The sequence below is a fragment of the Hippocampus comes genome, unplaced genomic scaffold (assembly GCF_001891065.2).
Source record: "Hippocampus comes isolate QL1 unplaced genomic scaffold, H_comes_QL1_v1.1 scaffold383, whole genome shotgun sequence".
NCBI lineage: Eukaryota > Metazoa > Chordata > Actinopteri > Syngnathiformes > Syngnathidae > Hippocampus > Hippocampus comes.
Window position 1 is genome coordinate 363,761 of NW_017805407.1, and position 24,408 is coordinate 388,168.

The following is a 24,408-nucleotide window of genomic DNA, read 5'->3' on the forward strand; positions in this document are numbered from 1 at the left end:
GAACATACACGTATGTACTGTATATATGAATACGTGTGTGTGTGTGTGAAGATAGATATAAAAAAAAAATAAATAAATAGGTGGTTATGTTTAAATTTCAGTTTGCATGGACTAGACGGGCCCTATGATTGGCTAGCAACCAGTTCAGGGTGTACCCCGCCTATTGTGCAACGTGAACTGGGATAGGCTCCAGCACGCCTGCGACCCTTGTGAGATAAACAGATCAGAAAATGGATGGATGGACGACATGGTCAGTAATGTTGATCAGCGTTGATGGTAAATGGAAGACAACACCACATTATATTGAAAGGGGAAAAATTATATGTCAACATTTGATGCTTGTGTATCAAATCCTACAAGTAAAAAAACAAAAACAAAACATCACATATTTTTCCCAGTATATATCAACTGTCCATTGCATAATGTGAGATCTACAAAAAAAAGTTTACCCATTCAGCCACATGACTATAAAACACAGCCGTAAATAACTGTCATTATGATGCAATACAGCTTTGTAACCACTCTAATATATTCAATTAATGTGAAATGAGTACTATATTATGATTCTAGTAATGTTATTGCAGTTCCTAAATTGAATCAATGGACTTCACGTAATTGTGCAATTCTACCGAATGTTGCTGTCGACAAAGTTGCCACTCACTTGTTGCTGTCGGTGCTGGCCTGGTAGAAGTCAACGGAATAACCGAAATAACTCCCACTGGGTCCGCGGTACACCGTGGGATGCTCTGCGTAAAGGTTGAAGCTCCAAACCCCACTTGGCGCGCACCAGAGGAGGGAGAATAGCCGGAGTGTGAACACTCCCATGCGCCTTGAACGCTCCATCCCGCCGTTTACAATCCCGGGTTCAACGACGTGAGGCAGGCGGATGGAGGTCCCGCCGTGTTGCAGGTGAGGTCGCTTCAAATGCCGGCTGCAGTCCGTCTGGATCACCGCGCTCCTCCCCCGGATCTTCTCCTTCTTCTGACCCCCTTCAAGCGAGCAGCAGGTCTAGTGCTTGGGAACCTCCACAATGCGACACAGTCCCACCCCCGCCCCCTTGCTCGAAACTTTTGCCACCCCTACTCACACACGCGCGGTCATTCAAGCAGGAACAGACCACAAGTGAGCGCGCAAACCGTGCGTCATCACTCCTTTTACGGCGCGTTTTCCGCATGGGGGATTAATCCATCGCTTTAATTAATTCTTGAAAAATAAACAAAATCAAAGGGAAACTTGTAAAGTATACATGAGGGGTAAATTAGAAAAACTTGGATGTGCATGCAATCCAACGTCCCCATTGCTTTAACGCAACACTTCCTTGCATTTTGAATCATCACTTGCAAAATAATAATAAAAATAAAATAAATACATTGAGAACAGTTTTGCAAGGCATTAGGTACACTTACACAAACTAATGCGGTACTTCCCAACCACAGGTGTGGTGAGAGATCATCAAGTGTGCAGCAGTAAATGATTATCCAGTATCATTTATTTGGTCGAACAATTTGTAATTATTTACAGAAAAGAATGCATCTTCGTTCATCTATTTATGCCACTAACATATCGTGACAGGCAGAGTGCTCTGCCACTAGGTGGCAGAAAATACAATTAAACTGCATAGCCACTTATTTTCATTCATACAAGACAATTAAGTAATGGCCTCTTGTAACTGCAGCAGATGATGTGTGTTCAATAAAACAGATTTCACACTGAATAATTTACCAATTGCCGATTAAATTGAGGCGAGATCAGCATTATTCCAGTATACTTTTTATTTGGTGGTGTGTTGCAAGAAATTTCAACTGTAAGATATGTGCCTTGGGCAGGTTTACCTAACGCTGTGCCCAGTAGGTTTGCATCATATTGGAGGATTTGGCTGTAACACGAACTGCCAAGCCTCTCGTATTAAAAACATTTACAGAGAGATGATGATAATGGACTGAGAAAACCCACTTTGGACAGTTTGTTTTACTTAACTGAGCTTTACAGGCACATTAAAAACAAAATGAGCTCCAGTGGCAGTCTGACAGTGCAGTGCAAAGACAAATGAAACAGCATTAGTGTCTGTCAAGACCCCCCCCCCCCCAAATAAAACAAAACCTTGAGCCGTCAAACGGAGACGCTTCCAACACCTGCCATCTCTCACTTCCTGACCCCTGCCCTCATCATTTAATTGCACGGTTCACCTTGTCTTCAAGTAGCTTTTATGCAAGAAGTATGGATGTGGATGGTCTGCTCTATGTCCTCATGTAAATCCAGCATGAAAAAGATGCACGAGAAAGTTCTAGAAAGGTCAGGGGAGGCATAATTCTGTGTCTGATCTGATCTAGCAACAATGAGGCATTAACGTTATCGGTGTTTGACTTAGTGTGTGAGGGGAGAGCAGATTGGGTTGCGCAACGGGTCAGAAGCGCCGTAAAGGGGCGAGCAAATCGGGCACTTGCAACTCTGAATGTACCCCCCCACACCCCAACCCACGTAATTTACCTCACATAGTCGTACACACACTTTTAGAGCAAACAATTACATTCCTTTTTAACAAGTTAGTACCCATATTTCCGAGCTGCTCATGAATGCATCATTCCTAAGATGAACTCAAAGTGACACCAGCTCACAACTTCACTCCATCACAGAGACATCTACGTGAACCTGAGTACCTAAGTGGGTTTGTACAAGACAAATAGTCATTTCAGTGTACGAAGTGAGAACACATCATCTTCCGCCATTTTTATCAGACATTTAACTCACCATCCTGCAGATGTAGTGAAAAATTACTCGTGAGCCTCTGCAGAGTGCAAACATGTGCCGTGAGTTAGCGGTGAAGCGATGCAGATGGGCCTGGAAACTTGATGTTTCCTGATGTTGGGTCGAGGATGACTACACATTTAAACAACAAGCGGAAGATGCCAAATAAAGTGTTTATTCCACAATCTGAACTGTGAGCGTGTTAATAAATACAACGTTTCAATGTGGTGCATGAGGTACATTGTCGTACATGTTCTTGAAGTCATTTGAAGAAGCCTCCACAGTTGCTTGAGTGCCTCCGTTGGTCCTAACATTGTAAACGTTTAGCAGTGAGAGTGAACTTCTGCGTGTTCTCACGTGGAAGGCTTTGGTCGTTCCTTCAAACAGTCGTCGAGTTGTCGGAACAACTCTTAAAATATGCGCGCCGGCGTGTGACTTTGTGTGACACACTACACTTCAACATGATAAACATCCTGTGTGACAAATGGCAAGCCGTGCTTAACAGACAATAGCATCATTTAAAGGTGAGTTGAATCTCGACTGAAAAAAATTAATCTCAGGCATACACAGTTGCAGGAGTCTTTTGGGTGCATTTGTGAAGTTCTCATTCAGAATGTTTGCGTGTATGTGGTTGTGGTCCCGGTCTCTCGGAACTCCCTTGAGCAGAGCCGCGCGCGTGTGTGTGTGTGTGTGTGTGTGTGTGTGTGTGTGTGTGTGTGTGTGTGTGTGTGTGTGGGTGTGTGTGTGTGTCTGTTAAAGAGAGAGATGGAGGCAGTAGTGGTCCGTTGTACGTACAAACCAGACTAGTTGAGTGACGGCGAGCGCTCGGTGGTCCACAGCAGCTCGATGTAGGGCCACTTGGTCTGGAGGCAGCGCTTCACTGGAGTGTCATCGGTCCGTACCATGGGGTCTTCAAACCCGAGCACCAAAGCGGTCCCTTCCACGTACTCTACCTGAAGCACACAGATAGGTCAGTCCAGATTTACTCACGCAATCTAATACATGGACTGACACAGTGAGTACTTTTTTTTTTTTTTTTTAAATGGCCTTTTACGGTACCTAGACAAGTCTAAATTTAATTTCAATTCACTTTTAACTATGACATAAGCGCATCTGACTCCAGTGGAGTTAAGTGATGATTGGAGCTAGAGAAACTCAGTATTTGCCGGACGGCCTTCTGCCATAACTCGCTAGGTGTCTGCTTTTCATTCGTTTTTGCAGACTATAAGTTGCATTTGCAGTGTTGTCAACGCTGTTTCGTCGATACGCGCCCGGAATTTTCCTCGTCTGGCTACCTCGAATGCATCTGTCGAACTGGTAAAGTGGTATCAGTGTCATAGTATTAGGGCATTTTTAAGAATAAGACTCTAGACATACAGTATTGGCAACTACACTGATACCGGCATCGTTGATTGTCGGTGGAGATATGGGTATGTGAGTGACGTGCTGTTTTAATAATCTCAAGTACACCACACAAGCAGAATAAGCACACACATGCCGAGTTTTTCCTCATGGTGTATTGTCTCTCACATTTTATAAATCGATACATGTACCTCGCTTGCACAAGGCAAACAAATGATATGTTCCAAATAAAACTGCAACCTTGGTGCAGCACACACAAAAAAAAAAAACAACTCTAGTCCCAGTGGGAAACAATATCACATGATTTCATTTTTTTCCTGACCCCAGCGACGGACAGCGGCGCCATCACTCTCAATCTAGGCACTTCTCCTAAAGTGGTTTGGGTTGAAATGAGGAGTGTTGATGCTATTTTAGAGTAGACACACCCACATGTGCAGACACACACAAATGTACCAGCTGCAGGGGTGGCAATAATACTTTTAAATACTTATTAAATACTTTAAATCCACTTTCCGGAGCTGTCATAACCATTTGAATCTACGGAAATGTAATCGCCAAAGCAATCTTAGAGGCGCCTTGGCCTGCATATATGCAGATGTTTCTGTCTACTTGTGGTACACGTCCTACAACTTCAGGTCGGTGTACGGGAGAGTAAAAAAAAACAAACAAAAAAAAAAAACAAAGGCCCATCTGAGCTGACAGCTGCAGAAAGTGATATTCCTGCCTACCAGGCTAGTCTGCAGCCACAGACAAGCGCTACACACGCTGACAGCCATCTGTCATCCTCAACTTGTCTGTCGGTGAGCATTTGTCACAGCCATGCTGTTGACACTCGCCTCTGTCCTAATGACTTTGAGGAACGGGAGGCAAAGCCGTGGAGTTTTTTTTGGCTGACTGAACAAGCTAGTAAGATCACAATGGCTACTGTTTATCCTGGAAGGGGCAGGATACCACCAACGGTGTTTGTGTGTGTCTCTGTGTGCATGAATGATTGACAGGGAATAAAGAAATGCAACGTAGCTAGAGACGGACATATAAGAAGGCGACATCACAGTCTTACCCTCTCGTTGTGGTTGGACTGTTTGAGTCCATTGTAGTGGTAGACGGGAAACGAGTCCGGGATTCCTGAATCCTGGAACACAAGTCGGGAAACAGAGTGAAGAACATGCTGGCGAGACTCTCTGGCCAGAACGTAATGGTAGAAGTGGAGGTTAAGACCCAGAAGTGGAACATTTTTTGACTACAAATCCTGGCAGCAAACTCACAATCCTGCCTGTTACATTCAAGTGTGTTTTGAATGCGTTAAAGTTAAGTGCAACTCCGATTACCACCCAACAGCCAAAACCAGGAAGACAATGACACTTGTGCTGACTTTGGCTTAAAGGTGCAGGATGCTAATAGGGTGTGTTGTCTGACTGCGCGTCCAGTTTCTCATGTTTGTATGTCTCCGTATGAAACCCAAACCCTTGACCCAATCCCACGTGTGTCTGCATGCGTATGTGTCCACTTGGCTAATGGCGGCATAATTTCTTTGCAGCTCTGTGTTGCTCCTCTGGTGGGTCCCTAAAGCCCTGATCACTTTAACACAGTTCCCTCTATCTCTGCCTCATAAAAAAAAAAAAAAAAAAAAAAAAAAGAAGGCTTAACCGCTCTCTCTAAACTCTTCAGCAAGCTGCGTCATGTGATTGTGAACACGCATAGATTTCACACGAGACACCGCAAGAATGTTTTGGCGCAAAAGTCTTTGATTAGCTAGAACAGGACTTGGCCACGGATATCGACGCTGATGTGAAGGTGACCTCAAATTGATCGTTTTTTTTTTTTTTGGTTTTTAAACTGCGCTAAGCTTAAACAAATGAGGATGGAAGGAATTTGTGCGTCCACCTTTGTACACATACCTGATCAGGAAAGAATTCCAAGAGGAACGGGCCCAGAAGAATAATGCCCAAGTTCTCTGGGTCCAGCTTATTCTTCACCAGACTGACACTGGAGGGTAAAAAGGAGGGGGGGGGAGGGGTAAAACTCGTTAAGAATACTGGGAAACATCACGTCAGCTCGGAGTGAAGCCATGTTTTGGTGAGCGCCTGCATGTTTTTACAAAGACTGTGGTGCAACTAAATATACCACTTTCCCGACATTCCTGTGTGTTAGATCAGGGTTATTATTCTTATTACCGTGCAAATGAAAAAAAAAAAAGAAGACTTTTGTTCAATTGCCCTTTTAAGGCAGCAGAAAGAGAGAGTAGACGGCAACGACATGCGAGTGTGAAGCGCGTGTGTGTACACATGACGCGTTCGTTTTCAAAGCGAACTGGATGTGATACGATGACGCGTGGAATTCTCTCCGTAGAGCATGCTGCAGTTTTTCTTCGTGTCTTATCCAGCCTCGAGTATGGTGCGCGAACGCAATCAGCTGATGTTTTCTCTGGAAGTGGTCTAGGATTTCGTGTCATGCGTCAATCGGTTTTCGATGCAGACACTGGGTGCCTTCATCTGGCGGCAGTCTGAGGAAGTCACGCTCATTTCAACAGAACATTTTGCATGGCTGGTTTGAAAGGACCAGTGCGGTTTTGATGATATGAGCGGATTTCTGTTAGTAATAGAGAGGAGAAAACAGAACATTCAGCCGTACAGCAGCTTGTAAAAAAAAGACATCACAGACAAAGTGCGACCATTCAAAACTTGTATAAAGTTATGTTGTTAAACCATCTTGGGCTCATTTTGAAGAAAAGACCCATTGTTGCTATGGACTAACATTTCGGTGCTAAATTCCGATGCCTAATTTGCCGTGCGGAAGTCGGCGCACATGAGCGGAGAAGGACTCATCAGAAATGTGTGCTCGCTGCGCGCAACAATACCCAATAAAGAAGAACTGCCGGAAAATGCGAGACAGGATCAAGCTCACAAGTTGCGGACTCAAATCGGCACAAATCATAAGTGGAAAAAAAAAATAAAGACCAGTCTTCTGCTCAGTGCCAAGTGTGTCAAAAAACAATCTCCTGCAAAGGAGGTTGCAAATCAAATATGATAAAAGACCTCCAGAAATACCGATTCGAGTTGATAGATGGTTGCGTCTTCAACCTGTTCTGCCTCAAGCTTCGACTCCGACATGCAGTTTGGTGCCATGCCGAAAGTTAGAATCGGGAACGTAAAGCAGCAAAGTACTTGTACGTCAAATTTAGGGAAGAAATTCAACTGGAACTAAAACAGCGGGTCTACAGACAAATGCAACATTCGATTCCTTTGAATTGTGTGTTTGCTTGCTTTAAGATTTCGCATATTGATTCTTCTTATGTGATAGACGAGTGTTGACGGTATTTATATCACTGATGTGGATCGCCTCATTTCGGACACTTCAAGTTTCCCTTGTACAAAAACTGATTCGACAAACGTGAGGGCTTGAAACAGGCTTAATATGCAGTATGCGCCTAGCTTTAGCATTTAGCACAAGAAATGCCCAAATAACAGCCGGAGAATTCTATTTACCACAGTGACTCAAGAATAAATTCCACTTTGCAACTGTCAAAAAGGTGGAAAACATTCCATAATGATGATTTGAATTCACCCTCAGTTTAATAGAGCCCTTAGTAGGGCAAGAAACCATATTTGGTATCTCAAACCAAGTCAAAATGAGCTTGCGCATTAAAAGCTTGATTTTCACTTTCAGGAACACGCTGTACAAACTGACCAAAATGAAGCCAAGCCCCAAAACAGGAACACACACGCTTTGGAGACTGAATAGACGCGATCAACATAAAACAGAAAGACATGAACACAGACAACTTTTATGGCTGAGAATATCTACCAGTCGATCACAAGTAGCCAGGAAGTGACCATCGCAGGAAATAATAAAACAATACAGACACTGTGAGGCGTATGAAAACAACTGCATGTCTTCATTCTTCTGGCAATAAAAGTACCAAATGGGTTGTTTCTAGACCGGCGCCACCATCTCGCTGAATATTATTCAATATGGTGGATTTGGGGCTGCTCTACTTGTGTTGTGTGTGGCAAGCAGAGAGAAACGAGTACCCCCCATGGTGTGCTCTGTTATGTTGTGATGTGTTGGCCATCTGGGGCTCTGCAGAGCACATCAGTAGTCCAAGCACTCGACTATACCCGTCCTCCCAGTGCAGGGCTTAACACTCCTCGGTGGAAAACGTACTCCTGTTTGAAGCGATGCTTTTAAGAGTTTCCTCTCTCTAACAGGCTTTCTTCCTGTCGTTAATGTTGTACCTCTTAGCCTCGGATTCGAACATTTTTTTTTTTAAAGTCTTGTGCTTTCACAGTGACACAGTGAGTCGACTCTAACGGTACTTTATAGAAGCCTGGTAGTGAAACGTGAGCTGGGCCGTTGACCCCGGCCTGGCCGTGACTTTGGAGTGGCAACTTTAGAAGAGCTACAGGTGCCACACAGACAAGCTGCCGCAACGAGCAGCCTCAAGACATGCAAGCACTTACTACTCTGGCTCTGAGACAAGGTCAAGGGCTTTCATCACTTCCTGTAGCAGAGAATCTGGGATGAAGCCGTTATCTGGAGGGAGACACGCAAAGAGAGATGGATGAACAAGTTGGACTAGAACACAATTGTAGCTTAAAAAAAAAAGGGGGAGACCTTCACCCATACCGCACACATACGTACCAGATGAGAATTAACTTGTGATGCGAGTCAAAACAAGCACGCATATATACACCTTGCCCTTTCTCTCTGACCTACATTCCATCGACATGATGATCACTTTACCTGTGAGGAGACGCTTTAAACGCTAACATGTGCTTTTGAAGGCGCGCCGGTCTGAATTTGGAATGTGACTCACTCAAACACGAACATGTGAGCCAACGTGGGCTCTTGTTTAGATGCATGCCCCGTTTGCTCCAACTGTTTCTCTCCAACAACCCAGAAGGGTAGGCGCAAAGAGTATTAGTCAAGCAACCGACACAGACAGTGGGTGGCTGCATCCTCATATCTATTGGAGGGGTAATGTGTTTTTCCCTCCCGCTCACAACACGTGGGAGCCGCGCTGACTTGGGCAGATTTACAGCACATTAACCCAACACTCAAGTGTGCTGAAGCATGGCTAAGGATGTGCGGCGCTGCATATATAATGTATGCGATTACGTAGAGTACATCCTCTTGCATTTGTGCACATGGTGAGCATCTAAATCTGACACAGATTCGAGGTGGAGGTGAGTGAGAAGATGCGATCGGTATCTGTAACCATAAAATTGTACAGTCTCTGTGTTCAAGCAGCTGGGAGGGGGGGGGGGGGAGACATCATTGACTGAATGTATTGTAAGATGCATATTGCCAAATCTATACTGATGCCATGGCAAGTAAATTATGACCGAGGAGAAAACGGGATGGAAATGACATCATGGTCGGGCACGTTTTCACCGTAGAAAGGCTTGACAGAATGTGAAAAACATGTCAGACATTGTTTAGATCATAGGAAATGTGAGCGACCCCAGAAGAACATGACAGGGCTGAAGGAAACGTCCTGACATCTGCAGTAGACCACGCCTTTGAGCCTTCAGGACTCACTCAGCAACCCCTTGCCCCCACGGTCCGACGTGGATTTTGTGTGAGACCATGAGAACTCTTGGCAAGATTTCAAAAGAGAGAGAGAGAAAAAAAAGGGCAAAATGCTGCACTACGTTTCAGGCAAACTGGGCTGCCGTGACTGGCAGGAAAATAGTGTCAACACAGAATTGGCGGCTGAAAATGTGACTTGATACAACCGTGATACAAAGTTCAAGCACACTTTTTTTTTTGTGTGTGCAATGCTGTCAATTATGACTGTCCTCCAATTTACTATATTGATTATTAGAACAAAGGTGGCTGCCCTGGAATTTTGCAGTATTGTGCAGTTTGTCATGTACACTATAGCAATTAATCAGAAGTTTGTGGACATTCATTGGTATTGTATCTCACCCTGCTTCCCTCATCTCTAAAGCAGAAGGCAAAACTTCAGCCCCCCCCCCCCCAATCTGCTAATGAACACACGCATACTGTATATTTTTGGGTTCCAGGCACGTCTTACATCAGCAGTCCGCAACCTTTTACCAAAGGCCTGCAGACCGGTGGTCGTGCACTACTGTCTTACACAGGAAACACTCTTTCCAAACCCATTCTGTGTATTATTACTATTGCATCACACTATTTGTCCTTTCCCCCAGTAACCTGGAAGCGACAAGGAGGAAAAGAGCGGGATGGTTGACTCAGCTGTAAGAGGAGCTGAGCTCACTAACGTACTGTAAACAACAACAGTGGAGATGAGAGAGAAAAGTCGTTCTGGTTGTTGGTTGAGGAAAAATATTGGAAAAGCTGAACCAGAAGAAGCAAAGCGGAGGCGGTTATACTTGAGTTGCGTCAATTATACCGTGGCTCCTCACACCGAGAGCGATGTCATGTAATAAATACGTTGCAAGAATTGATTACCTTCAGGATCAAATGACTGGAAGACCCTCCTTGCCTGCTCTGAGGGACACTCCGGACCAACCAGGGTCAGCTCCTATCGGCAAGAAGACAAAAATACTGTCATATTACATTACATTGAGAAGTGAGGGGGGAAAAAAAAAACAGAACAAAACAAAAATAAAAAAAAAAAAAACAACAATGAAGTGAAAGACTACATAACAAGAAGAATGTTTGACGTGTAGCTGGCTCAGATTCGAGCCAAGCAAGCAGACAAATAAAATGGATGTTGAGTGTCTGGTGAACCAACAACCTGTAGAAACAGTTGTGGGTATGTGTGTGTGTTTGTGTGTACATGTGTGTGCGAGCAGCGCACTGGTCATGCAGCATGAGCACGTGTGTGTGTCTACGGCTGTGCAAGGGGCCAGTGTAATCACTGGAGTCTGCCAGGCTATTAAGTGATTTTCTGATAAAGTCTGCCGACTTGTTTTTACTGCAAACACACAATCAGGTAATCAAGTCCTACACATAAACATGATTCATGAGAAACTCTGCACTTTGTTTGTTGGTGAATTTCACCCCGATAAGATTAGCAGGAAGCAAATAGCGAACTGTCATTTTTGGAAAGGCATTCATTTTGATAGGTTTCTTTTAGGGATATTAAATGTAGAGCGCTCCAATCCTGTCTTAAACTCCTGCTTTCTGATGTTTCCAAACATGGATATCAGATGTCGAGAAAGAACACACGATTGTTGGTTGTTTTTCTTCTGACGGAAAAAATGAGAACACAATAAATCACTTCAGAGGAAGGAATGAATAATTTTAAATACCAGTCAGTTTTGGCCGAAAGCCTTAAGAATGTTTCGTTTCCAACATGACACTGAACCAAAAAAATAACTCTCTCAATAAAATATGTAAGACAATGAGGTTTTCAAAGCATGGGCAAAGGTGCACCACGTTGACAGCCAAAAACACAATTCCGTCCGTAAAGCATGAACCCCTAATATTTTAAATACACCTAATTTAAATTACAAATTAATTCACATTATTTTACTGAAAAGCTTTGATTGATTTATGCTATAGAATAGATAACATTCTGCTACTAATATATAAATCATTGAATGGTTTGTGTCCTGAATACATTAAAGCAAAGCTGATTGAGTGTAAATCCAGTAGTGCTGTGAGGTCTGCAGACTTGGGTTAATTAGTGGAGCCCAGAGTTCAAAGCAAACAAGGTGAAGCGGCATTTAGCTGTTATGCTGTTCACAAACGTAATATGCTGCGAACAGAAGTCAGCCCTGAGTGTACATGCTTTTAAATCCAGGTAAAAAAAAAAAACAAAACAACAACTTTGCTTCTCGCCGCCCTGATACCTTTAAAATTTTTAAAATCAATTTCGCAGAATGGTCTTTTCGTAATTTTAGAAACCTATTTTATTTCAATTTACTTTGAAATACTTTTAAGTAGTTTTAAAAGCTACTTTTATTTCAACATACCTTTAAATGCTTTTAAAGTTTTCTGTTAATATGTTTAAATGTTGGCAATGTAATAATTTTAGTCAACTATTTTTTCTTATTCTCTACTTTTAATTGTCTTAAGCCCGTTTCCCACTGAGCGGCAAACGTTGGCGAGTGTTTGTGAGGGGAGCGGATATAGATTTTTCGTTCAAGGTTTCAAAGTTGCAAGAAGACATTCACCAACAGTTTTAATGGTCACTGACACTTTTTGTGTGTGCGTGTGTGTGTGTGTGGGGGGGGGGCAACAAGTAAATTTTGAACATGTTCGTGCAATAAGAAAAAAAACCCCATTAAATCTGTTGGCCAACATCTGGCGAACATTTGCAACCTTGAACGAACCCTGACGAGAAATCTACATTTGGTACCTTTGCAAACGTTCTCCCATCAGTGTGGATATAAGTTTTAAATTATTCCGTTTTTAAAATGTCTTCAATTCGTTTGCCTTTAAAATATGTATTTTGCCTTAAAATGTCTGAAACTCATTCAGTTAACTTGCGGATGAAACGCGCTACATAAATATAGCCGCCTTGCCTTCTGAAAAATGAATTTTAACAAAGCTATATTCACTTTTTTATGTCCACAATACTATCCAATGCTGACATATGAGAAACAAGGCAACAGGGCAAGAAAGCCAAAATATCAAGTAGCTTGAATAATCATTCAGATAAGTGTAGTTAAAGAATATTAATCAAAAGAACAGTCACGTGTTGTCTCAGTGAGAAATGCAGACATTTACTTGGCGCCTCCGTACTAGCCAAGTCGTGTATTTCTAATGACAAACACTACACTAACACACAACGTTGTTGCAGGGCAAATGAGGCCTGGTCATCTCATTTATACTTGGCCTTTATTAAAACTTGATCCAGGCAAGCTGCTGAGGTTTCCCTGTCCACTTATTGCAGTGCTCAGTGTTCACTCGGGAGGAAGACTGAGCAGAGATGACTCCCAGCTGCTTTGGCTTCACTTATAAAGAAAACAGACCAGTCGACACGGTGATCTGTCACACATACTATAGCCTGCCCTGATTTGTTAACATTATCGGCTTCATAAATCTGCTGGTAGATTTGTCATTACCTAAAAGTGTCTGTCCCACAAGGAATATAAAAGGTGACCGATCATCATAAAAAAAGTCAATTTTATTGTTCTAAATGTCACTGGTTGAACACTGGAATGTAGCTCTTGTCACACGCACTAGGTTGATAAACTGTAAACCTCATCAGTAAAGTAAAGACAATTTGTGTCTTTGCAAGACCCAGGAGGTGCAATGAGCATAAAACCAAGTTCATATACAGCGTCGTGTCTTCCGGGACATTGCCTACTACTAAAAAGAAACACCGAACACATGGTCATCATCAGAAAGAAAAAAAAAAATACTATCATGGCTGTTCAGTAGGTGACATTACAAAGTTCACGAGTTCTCATAACGTTCTCACGAGGTAAAATAATGGTGGGCAAAATGACGTGTGTGTGTGTGTGTGTGTGTGTGTGTGTGTGTGTGTGTGTGTGTGTGATGACAGGTCTGTTCGGTTGCCTTTGATCTGTGTTTTATTAGAGGCCTGAGGAAGATGCTGCTGAGTTGGGAAACATGAAGCAAACATACTCCACGGGGAGTGTGTGTGTGTTTTTGTCTCGCTTCTTGATGCCATTACATTACGTTACCGTGAGCGCGTTTGTGACTGAGACACTGTAAATTCTCTGTTCGCAAACGTTTATTTGCTAGAAAAGGGAAGAACTATATTCCAGTTGCGAATGCAGAGATTCTCCAAATGACGCTGAAAAGAAGACATCATCTCAACAGGGCCACGTGTGCTCGTGTGTGGCCTTGAGGAACACATTCCATTCCCCAGGGTCCCACGTTTCGGCTGAAATGCTTGACCCACTTTGCCGAGCAACAATAAGCTTCTCAACACAGGAACAAAGTTAAGAAAACACAAGCTAAAAATCAAGCATGTCCTATGAAACCAACACTGACGTCAAACGTTTCCAAAAAAATAAAAAATAATAAAGGTTTTCGACCCTGCATTCGAAGACATGTGAGTGTACACAGGTACCAAAATGTCGAAGCCACAGACCGCCCATTTTATTTTCTCTCTCGCTCTACCTGGGGTTTGTCTTTTGAATGAGAAGTGCACTTGAGTCCAGTCTACCTGCACCACAAAGGTACTTGAAAATTTGGGACTACTTCCTCTTTGTCCACCATGCTTCCTTTTTCCCAGTTTGACCCTTATCTTCACATGCAGGAAGCTACGCGAGTAATTTCCCTATGGTCCGCCCAAAGAGCTTTTGTATGTGCTGAGAGGCATTGAGTGCCCATGGAGCAGAAAGTCTGAGGGGATCTGTTTCAGGACAACAAAGCTAAGATCTTGTCAAACTGCCGTGTTCCAAAAAAAAAAAAAAAAAAAAAAGGCATCACAACAAGATAGACTGAAAAGGTTTGTTCCACTGATGGGTTCTGAATGCATCTCAACTAACTTGATTCAGGACATCGTATCTCACTGGAGTTGATTTTTGGGTACATGTGTTTCACTTACGGGTGAAAATAGAGGTGACATCACAGAATGGTTCTACAGCATGTTGATGGATCCCGTAACCGAACAATACACCAGGGAAAGGACTGCTAATGCAGCACACACACAGCCTTTCAGCCTCCTACAATGGCCTTTGGTCGAACCTGTCAAAGATTATTAATGACTGCTGATGTACAGCGCTTGGCTACTTTGTGCTTCTACAATGCGCTCACCTCGCATCTCCTTGAAACATGATATTGAGAGGAGACTATTGTTTCTTCACTTTTTAACGCCGTGATATTATTGTATGAGGCACTAACTACAGTGTGACCTTGAAGTCGAACAATATAGTCAGGGATGCTGGCCCACCGACTATTTGAAGCAAGTTAAGGCATGTTATTTATTTATTTTTAAAATATACAAATAAATTATATAATGTGCTTCAGTTTCCTTCTGATATTGTGCAAAAGCCTTTCAAGGGAACTGATCCATTTCATTTCAGAATATTTTTTTGGTATTGGTGTCATAAAATGCCACAAAAACTGAAAAAAAAAAAAAGACACGCAGAGATATTCCTTTGATTTTTACATAACTGAGCTCTCATGAGGCAGGCTGAGGTTTGGTGCGGTCAGGCACGATGGCCGTTTTGTGCAACTTCATAGGCATATTCTCTCCCTCCAAAGAAAAAAAAAAATCACATGTATAACCGCGGGGTTGGTCCACTGAAAAGGTTACCCTCCGCGTATGAGTTTTCCGTCAAAGCGAGATCCCAAATGAATGTCAAATCAACTTCTGTAAATCCAGCCAATTAGTGTCTGGTTAGATTTATTGCATTATTGAACATTTAAATCATTAGATTTGAATGCAATTTTATTTAATATATCGGGATTGTGCAATGGGGAGAACAAAACAAAACTATTCAGCCCCTTCATGAGGCATTGTTATTTAATGCGGTGAAACACAGAGCGCTCTACCCGGTCAGTTCACATGCACATGGTCTGTTTCTGATGACATGGCTTTAATAACCTTTTGCGGTTCCTGCCAACACAGGGGAAAGAACTTGACATCAACTCTGTTTGCACTCTGCCTCTGCACATATGTTTTCTCTGTCTTGCGGCAATCCTTGAAGAAAATTTGCAGTGTGCATGGATAGTCACAAGAGTAATCTCAGGACGCAGAGTGCTGGTGAGGCTCCTCTCTCTGCTACTAAATCACGACTACTGTACATAGCCATACACACCAGTAACTCCCTCGGGAAGAAAGACAACGATACTCATCACTCATCGAAGAGGGTAAAAGTCGATGAGAAATGTCACGAACACACATGCTTTCCCTGAGTGACCACTATGCTGTTCCTTGAAGAACATCCTCCTGTCCCAATCTCTTCCTTCCTCTTCAGTTCCCATTCGGGACCGATATATTGAAGAGGTTTGTGGAAGTATTTAACTCGGACAAGTGACATCTACAGCGACTTGAAATTTTAGCGAGAAGGTGATCAAACTAAGGGCAGCATGAATCCTTTGAGAGCGAAACACGATATATCAAATGTAAAAGCTGTCTCATCCATCCTCTTCAGCTTCTTTCTCTTTTCCTGGCATCTCAAAAACAGATCCGGTTACGAGCTAGCAAACATTTCTCGCAAGCACACACGAACAGTGGGTATGGGTACAGAAATGGTGGAATGGCCTTTGTGGTGGTGGATTAGATAAAAAAAAAAAAGGTGAATGCTATTAAGCTGATGGTCTAAAAAGCCATCGTCACACACCGGTGACAACTCTGGGGAATACACACCGGTCCCCAATGGCAGACAGAAGGAGCGACTGACACATCAGAAGCAGGGATCGGATGTTCTGCTTTTGTTAGGATGTCTCGATATTGGGACTAAAAGCTACATTAGCAGGTAGTACGGATTTTGTATCACAATGGCTGGGAAATGGCAGTACACTTCAAATGAAGCCCGAAAGCAGATTTACTGTCAAGCAGAGCGGTTTTAGGCTCACGGAGGTTGAGCACGTTCATGGTGGCAGAACATCGACAGGACGTCAGAAAACATGCATGTGCATAGATTCAGCTCCAGTCGCTCAGAGTACAAATAGATCCAGATGGGAATTATTGGAATCACTTTCGCTCACGGGAAGCCATCCACTTGATCCACACACACATGCACACACAAACGCTAATCAGGATTAGGTTCCCTGCACTCAGTGAAGAGTGTGACTGTATATGTTTGTGAATATGTCACTAACACCAGCGGAGAGCTGAGGCAATCGGGAAACATGCATATCGACGGCTGGTCATCAGTGAACCCACACATGATTCGCGCGGCTTGGACGCATGTATCTGAGCTTTTAATCAGCGGCGGATTACGGGAGTGGCGTTGTTATGAAGACGATCGCCTGGAATCGTTTTATATTTCTGGTACTTTTTTCCTCCCCACAACAGCAAAGAGAATTTGGTCCAAGCCAACCAGCCAGGTAAATAAATACACAAAACACGACAATATCTTATGTTACATGTCCAGGGAATGAGAGAGGTGTGAATGCTGGATTGCCCTTATCCACCCTCATGCACACACACGCAGACACACACGAACAGTAAATTTGCACAAGATGAAATCTGAGGACACCTGGTCCTGTCATTGAAGTCGAAACAACACGGGGGACCTCAGTATGGATGAGGGCATTCCATACCAAGCGAGGTAGCACTGTGTGCATTTGCAAGTGAGTCTCAGTTATGGGAAAGGATCATTTAACAACTAACCCGTTAAGGAATTCAAGGAACATCGATCTATCTATTCAGCCATCCAAGCTCCTATACCGCTTATCGTGTTCAGGATGACAGCAAGCGCTGGATCCTCTCCCAACTGAGTTCCGGGCTCGCAACATCTTGGTCTGATCACTGCCCTTCAATCACGGGGGTAATGTGAAGAGCACACTGAGCGGGAACTGATCTATTGCAAGCTGCGCAAAAGTCATCTCTATGAACCATTACGGTACCGATGGATCAATCATGAAGCCCTCTGCCGCACTACCCACGGGGGGGCAAAGGCTAAAGTGTTCGAACTTCAGGTGGAGCTGGCGGACATGTGGGCTGCACATCCGCTTTCATTTGTGACGGCTCACGGTCAATCAGCACACGTGCAATGGGAGTTGGGAGTCATAACCGATACATTAATTGTAATCAGGCCATTGAATAGAGTGTGTACGATTTACATTTTTGCTTCGACTTCCTCAGTTCCTTGACACATATGGGACCGATCAAAACTTGTAGGAACATAGAAACCGGAGTATTTGTCTTGTCGCTTGTCAGTAGAATGTGTGTGATGATTTCGTGTGACAGAAACTTATGTGTGCATGGAAAAGGGATACAGCCGGCCATTCGGATTATTTTCTAGAAACATCATCACTGGATACACAAGCAATGATTTGCCGGTCTTAAGAATGAAATGAAGTGGCTCATTAACCTGCAAAAATCAAATATTGCTACTTCAGAGGTATTTGTGTGGCCTTTCTGAAGTCTTCACCGGCGGTTATTAATAATTCTTCTCATCCACTGGCCATGATCCCTTCCCACAAATGGACTGCAAACCTCACTCCAAACAAATACGAGCGCTGGTCCATCTCATTCAAACAAACTGAACTGAGTGTCTTTCCAAGTTTTGAATCACTAAAATGAAATTCCTTCCTTTCTGTTGTTACAATCCTTCCTCTCACAGCTAAGCAAAGATACACTGCCTGTCCGTCATTTTGGAAGACAAGAGTTTATTTGCCTGCCAGTGACAACTAGTGCCTCTGGAAGTCTTGTATGAGCTTCACTAAAGACTGCAGATTTATCCCTGCATGTCTGAAATTAAAATCACTTCAGAGCAGAATGCTTTTGTGGTCAGTACGGCCACAAGTAATTATTAAGACAATCAATCACGCTTTTATGGACGCCAGGCATGAGGATGAGACATTCACATGTTTGCACTGTGTTGATAATGCGTGTTTCTACATACAAAGACAATTGTTACAGCTGTTGGGGTAGGCCCACGCTCCTTTTCAGAAGGTAAAAAAAAAAAACAGAGGTGGAAAGCCAAGAAACAGCACTGGCCATATATGACTATGTCTCTTACACACAATTTTTCCTCCCTCTCACTGATATCTGACCTCCCTTTATTAAATCTCCTAAGTGGGTTCCATATTTTGGTTTTTCTAACCTGTCGAGGAATCTGGCTTTTATTAAACACTGCGTCACACGTGTTTAGACAATTACGGACCAGTGTATTGAACTTACCTTTGTGAAAAACACAGAAAGGTGAGTTTCACTGCCAATGATCCAAATAGGGAACTTGGGCGATTTTAGGAAAGCCCCCACCTGAAATAAACCAGAAGAGAGTATGCGTTTAGAATGAATATTGATTTGATTTCTTATTCCTCTTATGAATCACAACGTATTTCGAGTTGGAGGTGCGTTAATATTTACCGGTGCATTGATACTAAATCTGAGACATCACGGGAATTGATTATTTCTCTGATCCAATGTTCAAAATGTCAGTGTCAAACAAAAGTTATGGGTGGGATTGGTGCTGGCCCTATTTCATGAATATAGCCTTTTTACATCCATCCATTTTCCATACCGCTTCATCCTGTCTGGAGCCACGGGGAGCTGGAGCCTAATCCAGGTGACTCTGGGAGAAAGGCAGACTACATCTACAGTACTTGTAGTCACAGGGCAAATACTGTATAGAGACATACAGTCATTCATACTTTTTGCACTCAAACGCCATCACTGAGTGGGAACTGAACCCATCCTGCCTGCACAGAGGTCAGGTGAGTGTAACTCTACAACAACAGTGATTCACCAAAGCTTTTTCTTTTCTTCTTTTTTTTTTTAAAGAGCATTGTGAATAACTTAACGCTATAGCCTCTTGAAAACTTATTTCGATTCAGTCTGGGATCACCGTGTGATCATCTTATTATCATTTCCTTTTTGGTGATTATGTTGGCAAGAGCAAATAGCCTAAGTTAGTTAGCTGTCACATCTCACAAAATATCTTTAACAATGTTACGTAATCTATTTTGTGTAGCGGTTTTCCGCAGATGTTTACAAACGTATTTTCACACAGGAGCCTTCCAAGTGGTTTTTAAACAGTTACAGCAAATTGTACTGTACATGTAACAATGTAGTTGTGTTTATTTGTATTCATAGTGATGTAAACACAGTGTTTTAGGCTCACCCAATTCAGTTCGGAAGTGTGTATTTTGTTTTGGCAGTGTTTACAGTAACTGTACCTTGCAGTAGCGCAGTGACTCCATGAGCGTGAGGAAGCCGACTGACGCTTGCTTATGAATACCGTGTAGCTCTGAACATGAAGAAGCAGAAAGACAGAAAAAGAGTGATTAAAAAAAAATTGAATTGCAGAGCGTCAACATGAGCTTGAAACTATTGCCCTCTGGTGGATATGATTACCAAAGAAACTACGGGGATGTGGAGTAATACTATTTTGTTGTGTTTTAATTGTGTAGCAGGATTGTGCGTCTTGGAAAATTAAAAATGATTGCATCGTATATTCGTTGTAAGGTTTTCTAAAACATGCAGAATGCATCAAATATTTGCTTACTCATTCCAGAACACTCTCGATCTCCATCCCAGACATTGGAGACCGCATGGCCCGTTACAAGGAGGTTCACCAGACTCTGACTGCAAAATGGACAAAGACGATATGAATAAAGAACGGTTATTATAAAATATGTAAACAGATATGACACGCAATCACGTATCTTGTTTTTTTTTTTTGTGCCAAAGTGTGAAAAATGTGTTCCGGTACCTTCCATGGCCGTGCACTGGGTCTACAAGGGGTTCCATCGTGTCCTGGATCTCGTTTCTAATGTTCTCAATGCCCTGTAGAGGCATTTAGTTTGACTTCCATTCTTTATATTATCCATCAAGTGTATACATTCTTGCCTCTTTTGGTTTCATAAACATACCTTGGTGAGGATGACGGAGTAGAGGAAAAGCAAAACGCCACAGCACCCCCTCCAGGTGTGGAAGAGAGAAAGCACTTCGGCTTGGAGATCTGACACAGACATTACAACCCGTTTCCTGCAGGAGGGGACATTTGATTGAAACCCATTAAATGCCAATAATATGTTGTGTTTCATTCTATGAAACCATCTTAAAACAGATTATACATATTAAAAAAAAAAAAAAAAAAAAAAAAAAAAACTTCTTCATTAGCATGCAGTGCCTGTTGTTGACTGTGAACTGCGCAGGCAGCATGCCCTGTGATTTAGGGTCAATACTGCTGTGTCAAACAGCTTTGCAATCATCGAGGTTAGTTTGCATTTGCGTGTGGGTGTGCGAGAATGGTAAAGGGAAGTTCTCGTCAATGAATCAGTCAATCCATGAAAGCGCTTTTTCCGAAAAATGTGAGTCAAGCGGTTAATTCAATGTGAAATGCATTTTTATTTACTTTTACAAAATAAATGGGTGTTCTAATTCCTCCAAGAAACCCCCTATTACTAAACGAGTAAGTGCATCTGTGTCAAGTGAGGATGTATTAAAAAGTGCATATGGTGCATATTGCTTATGCGTGAAATGACACCAAGTAATTTTTTGCTGGGGTCCCCCGAATTACTTTTCTCTCAAAAGTAAAACAACTCAGCGCCTGGTCATCATGGTAAGGCAAAAGCAGCTGATTCATATAAGTGCGGTAAAAGATGTGAGTGCTGCTTTCATTCATTATCCCTGGGGTATTCTGACCAAAGAATATCACTGAATTTTTAGGAAGACACACGAGAACTGCTTCAATTTGTGAAAAGAAAATAAGTCTCTTTTAAGATGCAAGAATTATTTGGGAAAGAAGACAAAGTCTTACTTACTGAAGAACACTGTGAAATCGCTCAAAGCCAAGGTCCTCAGCAGCCAAAGCAGCTAAGTACAAGAAAACAGACATGGAGTGGATACAAAAAGTCTACACAACTCTGCTCGAATGCCAAGTTTTTATGATATATAAGATGCACTGCAAAGCTCAACTGAAAAATAAAATCTTTTAAAGAGAGAAACTAAAATTAATTAGGAAAATGTTTTTGCACAAGTGTGCTCACACTGTTGTAAGTGTGATGTGGCTGTTCAACACAACCTTCAGTCTTCTGCCAGAAAACGATGGCTGCGTCTCAATTCACAGGAGGCGGCATCCGAAGGCCGCATGACATCATTTCCGGCGCAACTCGACCTCATGTGGTTTCCAAATTCTATAAAGACAATTCGCAGGCTGGGTCCTTGGACGCCTTCAAAGGTTCCTCCCTCATCCGTGGACTCCATAAAGCGTGGCAAATTTGGACAGGCTTAATGTGAATTTGGACACCATGTGCGGCCGAGTTGTGGCGGAAGCGACGTCCTGCGGACAAAAATGCGGCTTTTGGAAGACCCAGCTTATGAATTTGGAGGAAAAGTCCAGTACAACAGCTGGAATTTATTTGGGGTTAATCAGAGGCACTTTGAAAGCTGCCAGGTGTGTGTGGACTCGCATTTTACATCATGTTTTTGATGTGATTAGGTAATGTGTGCACACTTAAGTTATTTCACTTATTTTTACTCCGCTTCTTGATAAAGACAAAACATTAAAAAAAAAAAAAAAAAAAAATTGAAAACTACAAGTTATCGGTCATTGTGGGAAATGTTTTAAGATTTATCTTTGTCTAAGTTCTTTTTTGTCAAAAAAAACTGGGCATTTGAACAAAAGGGTCTGCAAACTTTTTATATGCACTGTACTATGATTTTAGAGCATGACACAATAACAGATGATATTCGACAACAGCCATTCAAAGTACGATTCTTTTGACGCAGTGAGCATCGCCGTTTGAGTGTCACTATTCAAAATTGTAAGACAACGACCGTTAAGACTTACTCGGTTGCTGTCCCTCGAGGGGTTGGCTGCTCTCTGGCACTGGCATGTCCTGTGCTTGTGACTGGGTCTGTGCTTTCGTATGTGCGTGGCTTTGTGGGCTCTGTCCCTTGGCCCATGACACAAGGCAAAACCCTGTGGAGGTGCTGGAACAGGCTGACTCCAGGATTTCACTCAGCGCTGAGCACAGGATCGTTTTCTGCTCCTCCTCTAAAAGCGCACATATTTATGCATAATTTAATAATCAGTATGAAAAGCAATAAATCTTGGTTTGATGTACCTGTCATGTGTCTCCAGTTTGAAGTCTCTCGATTAAAGAGAATAGTCTTTAAGAGGAAAGCCTGCAAGGAGAACACAAATGTCAACTGCAATTTGCTTGATGAGCACTGTTTTCCATGACCTCATAGTCACCCGACTTCATATTTTAGGCAGTGCACATATTATGTCAAAGGGTTTAAAAAGGATATTACCTGTACAGGTACAATTACAGCGCATGGCCCCCCTTCAAACTGCTCCAGTGCTGTGTGCTCATTCTCACTGAACACAAACCCTGTGATCGAGACAAAACAAAGTAGTTCGGTAGTTCGGTGGTGTTACTTACGAAGTAATTATAGTTTTTGCAGTCGGGCAGACCCACTATGTGCATGTAAAAAAATGACGACGGAAGAAATGCGGGTTGTATACGATCACATGATATATTTAGCAAACATACGATGATCAGTTCATGTACTACAATACAACGTCAAACAATTTCACTTAAAAAAACTGTGTTGTGTACACATCAGTCTCTGAGGTGGTGGTGAGGTACAAATGAACACAAAATGCACTTAATCTACAATCAACATCCTACCTTGTGTCCATCTGCGAAAGATGGAGGCTGAAACTGCCCCGCTTGTTGGTCGCCCCCACACTAAATCCACCAGCTCTTTGTTTAAGTCTGACATGACCAATTTCTCTGCAGGCTGACGTACAGCCACTCACTATGCAGGCCAAATGATATTTGTCGGGGCCGACTTGCAAGATCTTTCGTCTGAATGATAGTCCACTTCCCTGGGCAGGTAGAGCCTGTGGCATTGGCCACAAGCTACCTGTGGAACAAGGCAGTATTCCTCTCTGCGCTGGCAGGACGCTGGTTGGTACGAGGAAACACATTAATGTGACTCCATCAGCCTGCAGGTAGCATGAAAAAAAAAACTTGTTCAGCCGGAGCCTGTATTGGCAGTAACTTCATAATGTAATCAACAAAACCACAAGGAGTGCACACAACTAGAAATGTACTTACAACACATGCAAGCGATTAACAGCTGGAAAGCTAGCTAATCGTTACAAGGGGTGAATAGCGAAAAAAAATGACGACAGCTGACAGGGGCAACACGATTGCGTGACTACCTTGTTTCATGCTTGTGCATTTACTACGCGTATGATACATTTTTAACACCAAATGTGTTTGATGGGTAATGATAACGCAAGTTAGCATTAGCATTACTACGAGTATCAGCTAACATTCGTATTGCTTAGAAAATCAATGTATTGGCAGTAAGAAGGGGATATCGTTGTAAATTGTTCATCAATAGTCTCATCACGCAAAAACTCACTTACCTGAAATGCAAAGTCAAGTCGGGGTTCCCAATTGATTGTGCAATGTCATTAATATGAACGCCTCTGTCATTCGTATTTACAACGGAGTCAGAAAAGCCTGTTCGTAAATGTAACGTGCTTGTTCATTGGTTGAAATCCAAAAGCTCCCCTGAGCGTCAGGGGTGCGTTCTCAACACGTTGTGCCATTGGTCCAAACGCTTGTCGTTAATGTGAATCCCGCCCTCGCTGTAGTCTCAACAATGCATCCCACCACAATACTCGGCGATTGGAAATATAATTTATTTGGTTAAATTTTAATTTATGATGAATTGTAAAATTGTGCAATTTTACCACTCGTTAGAATTTAAACGACAGTCAAATTATTTCCTATCGCATA

General features: G+C 42.6%; 2 protein-coding genes across 4 annotated transcripts in view; both read right to left on the reverse strand.

Annotated features, from left to right (window-relative positions):
• The window catches only part of itga8 (integrin, alpha 8), a 46,805-nt gene extending 45,760 nt beyond the window's left edge, over positions 1-1,045 (reverse strand). The window contains exon 1 of the mRNA XM_019873603.1: positions 662-1,045. Coding sequence (XP_019729162.1) covers positions 662-843 — 182 coding nt within the window. The 5' untranslated portion in view covers positions 844-1,045. The remainder of the gene's footprint in view (positions 1-661) is intronic.
• A 1,854-nt stretch (positions 1,046-2,899) lies between these two features.
• Positions 2,900-24,140, reverse strand: mindy3 (MINDY lysine 48 deubiquitinase 3). 3 transcript variants are annotated; one of them, XM_019873611.1, is made up of 17 exons: positions 24,033-24,140; positions 23,284-23,603; positions 22,904-22,983; positions 22,714-22,774; positions 22,437-22,643; positions 21,409-21,460; positions 20,515-20,629; positions 20,355-20,428; positions 20,148-20,227; positions 19,819-19,889; positions 18,821-18,901; positions 10,546-10,618; positions 8,568-8,640; positions 6,006-6,093; positions 5,168-5,239; positions 3,503-3,698; positions 2,900-3,438 (listed from the first exon to the last, which is right to left on the reverse strand). In XM_019873611.1, the coding sequence occupies exons 2-16, from the start codon at positions 23,375-23,377 to the stop codon at positions 3,549-3,551; spliced, it is 1,371 nt and encodes a 456-aa protein (XP_019729170.1). In that variant the 5' UTR covers positions 23,378-23,603; positions 24,033-24,140; the 3' UTR covers positions 2,900-3,438; positions 3,503-3,548. The 3 variants fall into 3 exon arrangements, with proteins under 3 accessions (XP_019729170.1, XP_019729169.1, XP_019729168.1); XM_019873610.1 differs by having other exon boundaries at positions 2,900-3,442; XM_019873609.1 differs by having other exon boundaries at positions 2,900-3,698.
• Positions 24,141-24,408: the final 268 nt, after the last annotated feature.

Coding starts and splice junctions, on each gene's coding strand:
- mindy3 (XM_019873611.1), bottom strand. CDS start 23,377: ATGTCAGACTTAAACAAAGAGCTGGTGGATTTAGTGTGGGGGCGACCA. Junction 6,094..8,567: donor CTTGTCTCAGAGCCAGAGTA/GTAAGTGCTTGC, acceptor TTTACCCTCCAG/TGTCAGTCTGGTGAAGAATA. Junction 3,699..5,167: donor AGTCCAACCACAACGAGAGG/GTAAGACTGTGA, acceptor TGTGTGCTTCAG/GTAGAGTACGTGGAAGGGAC.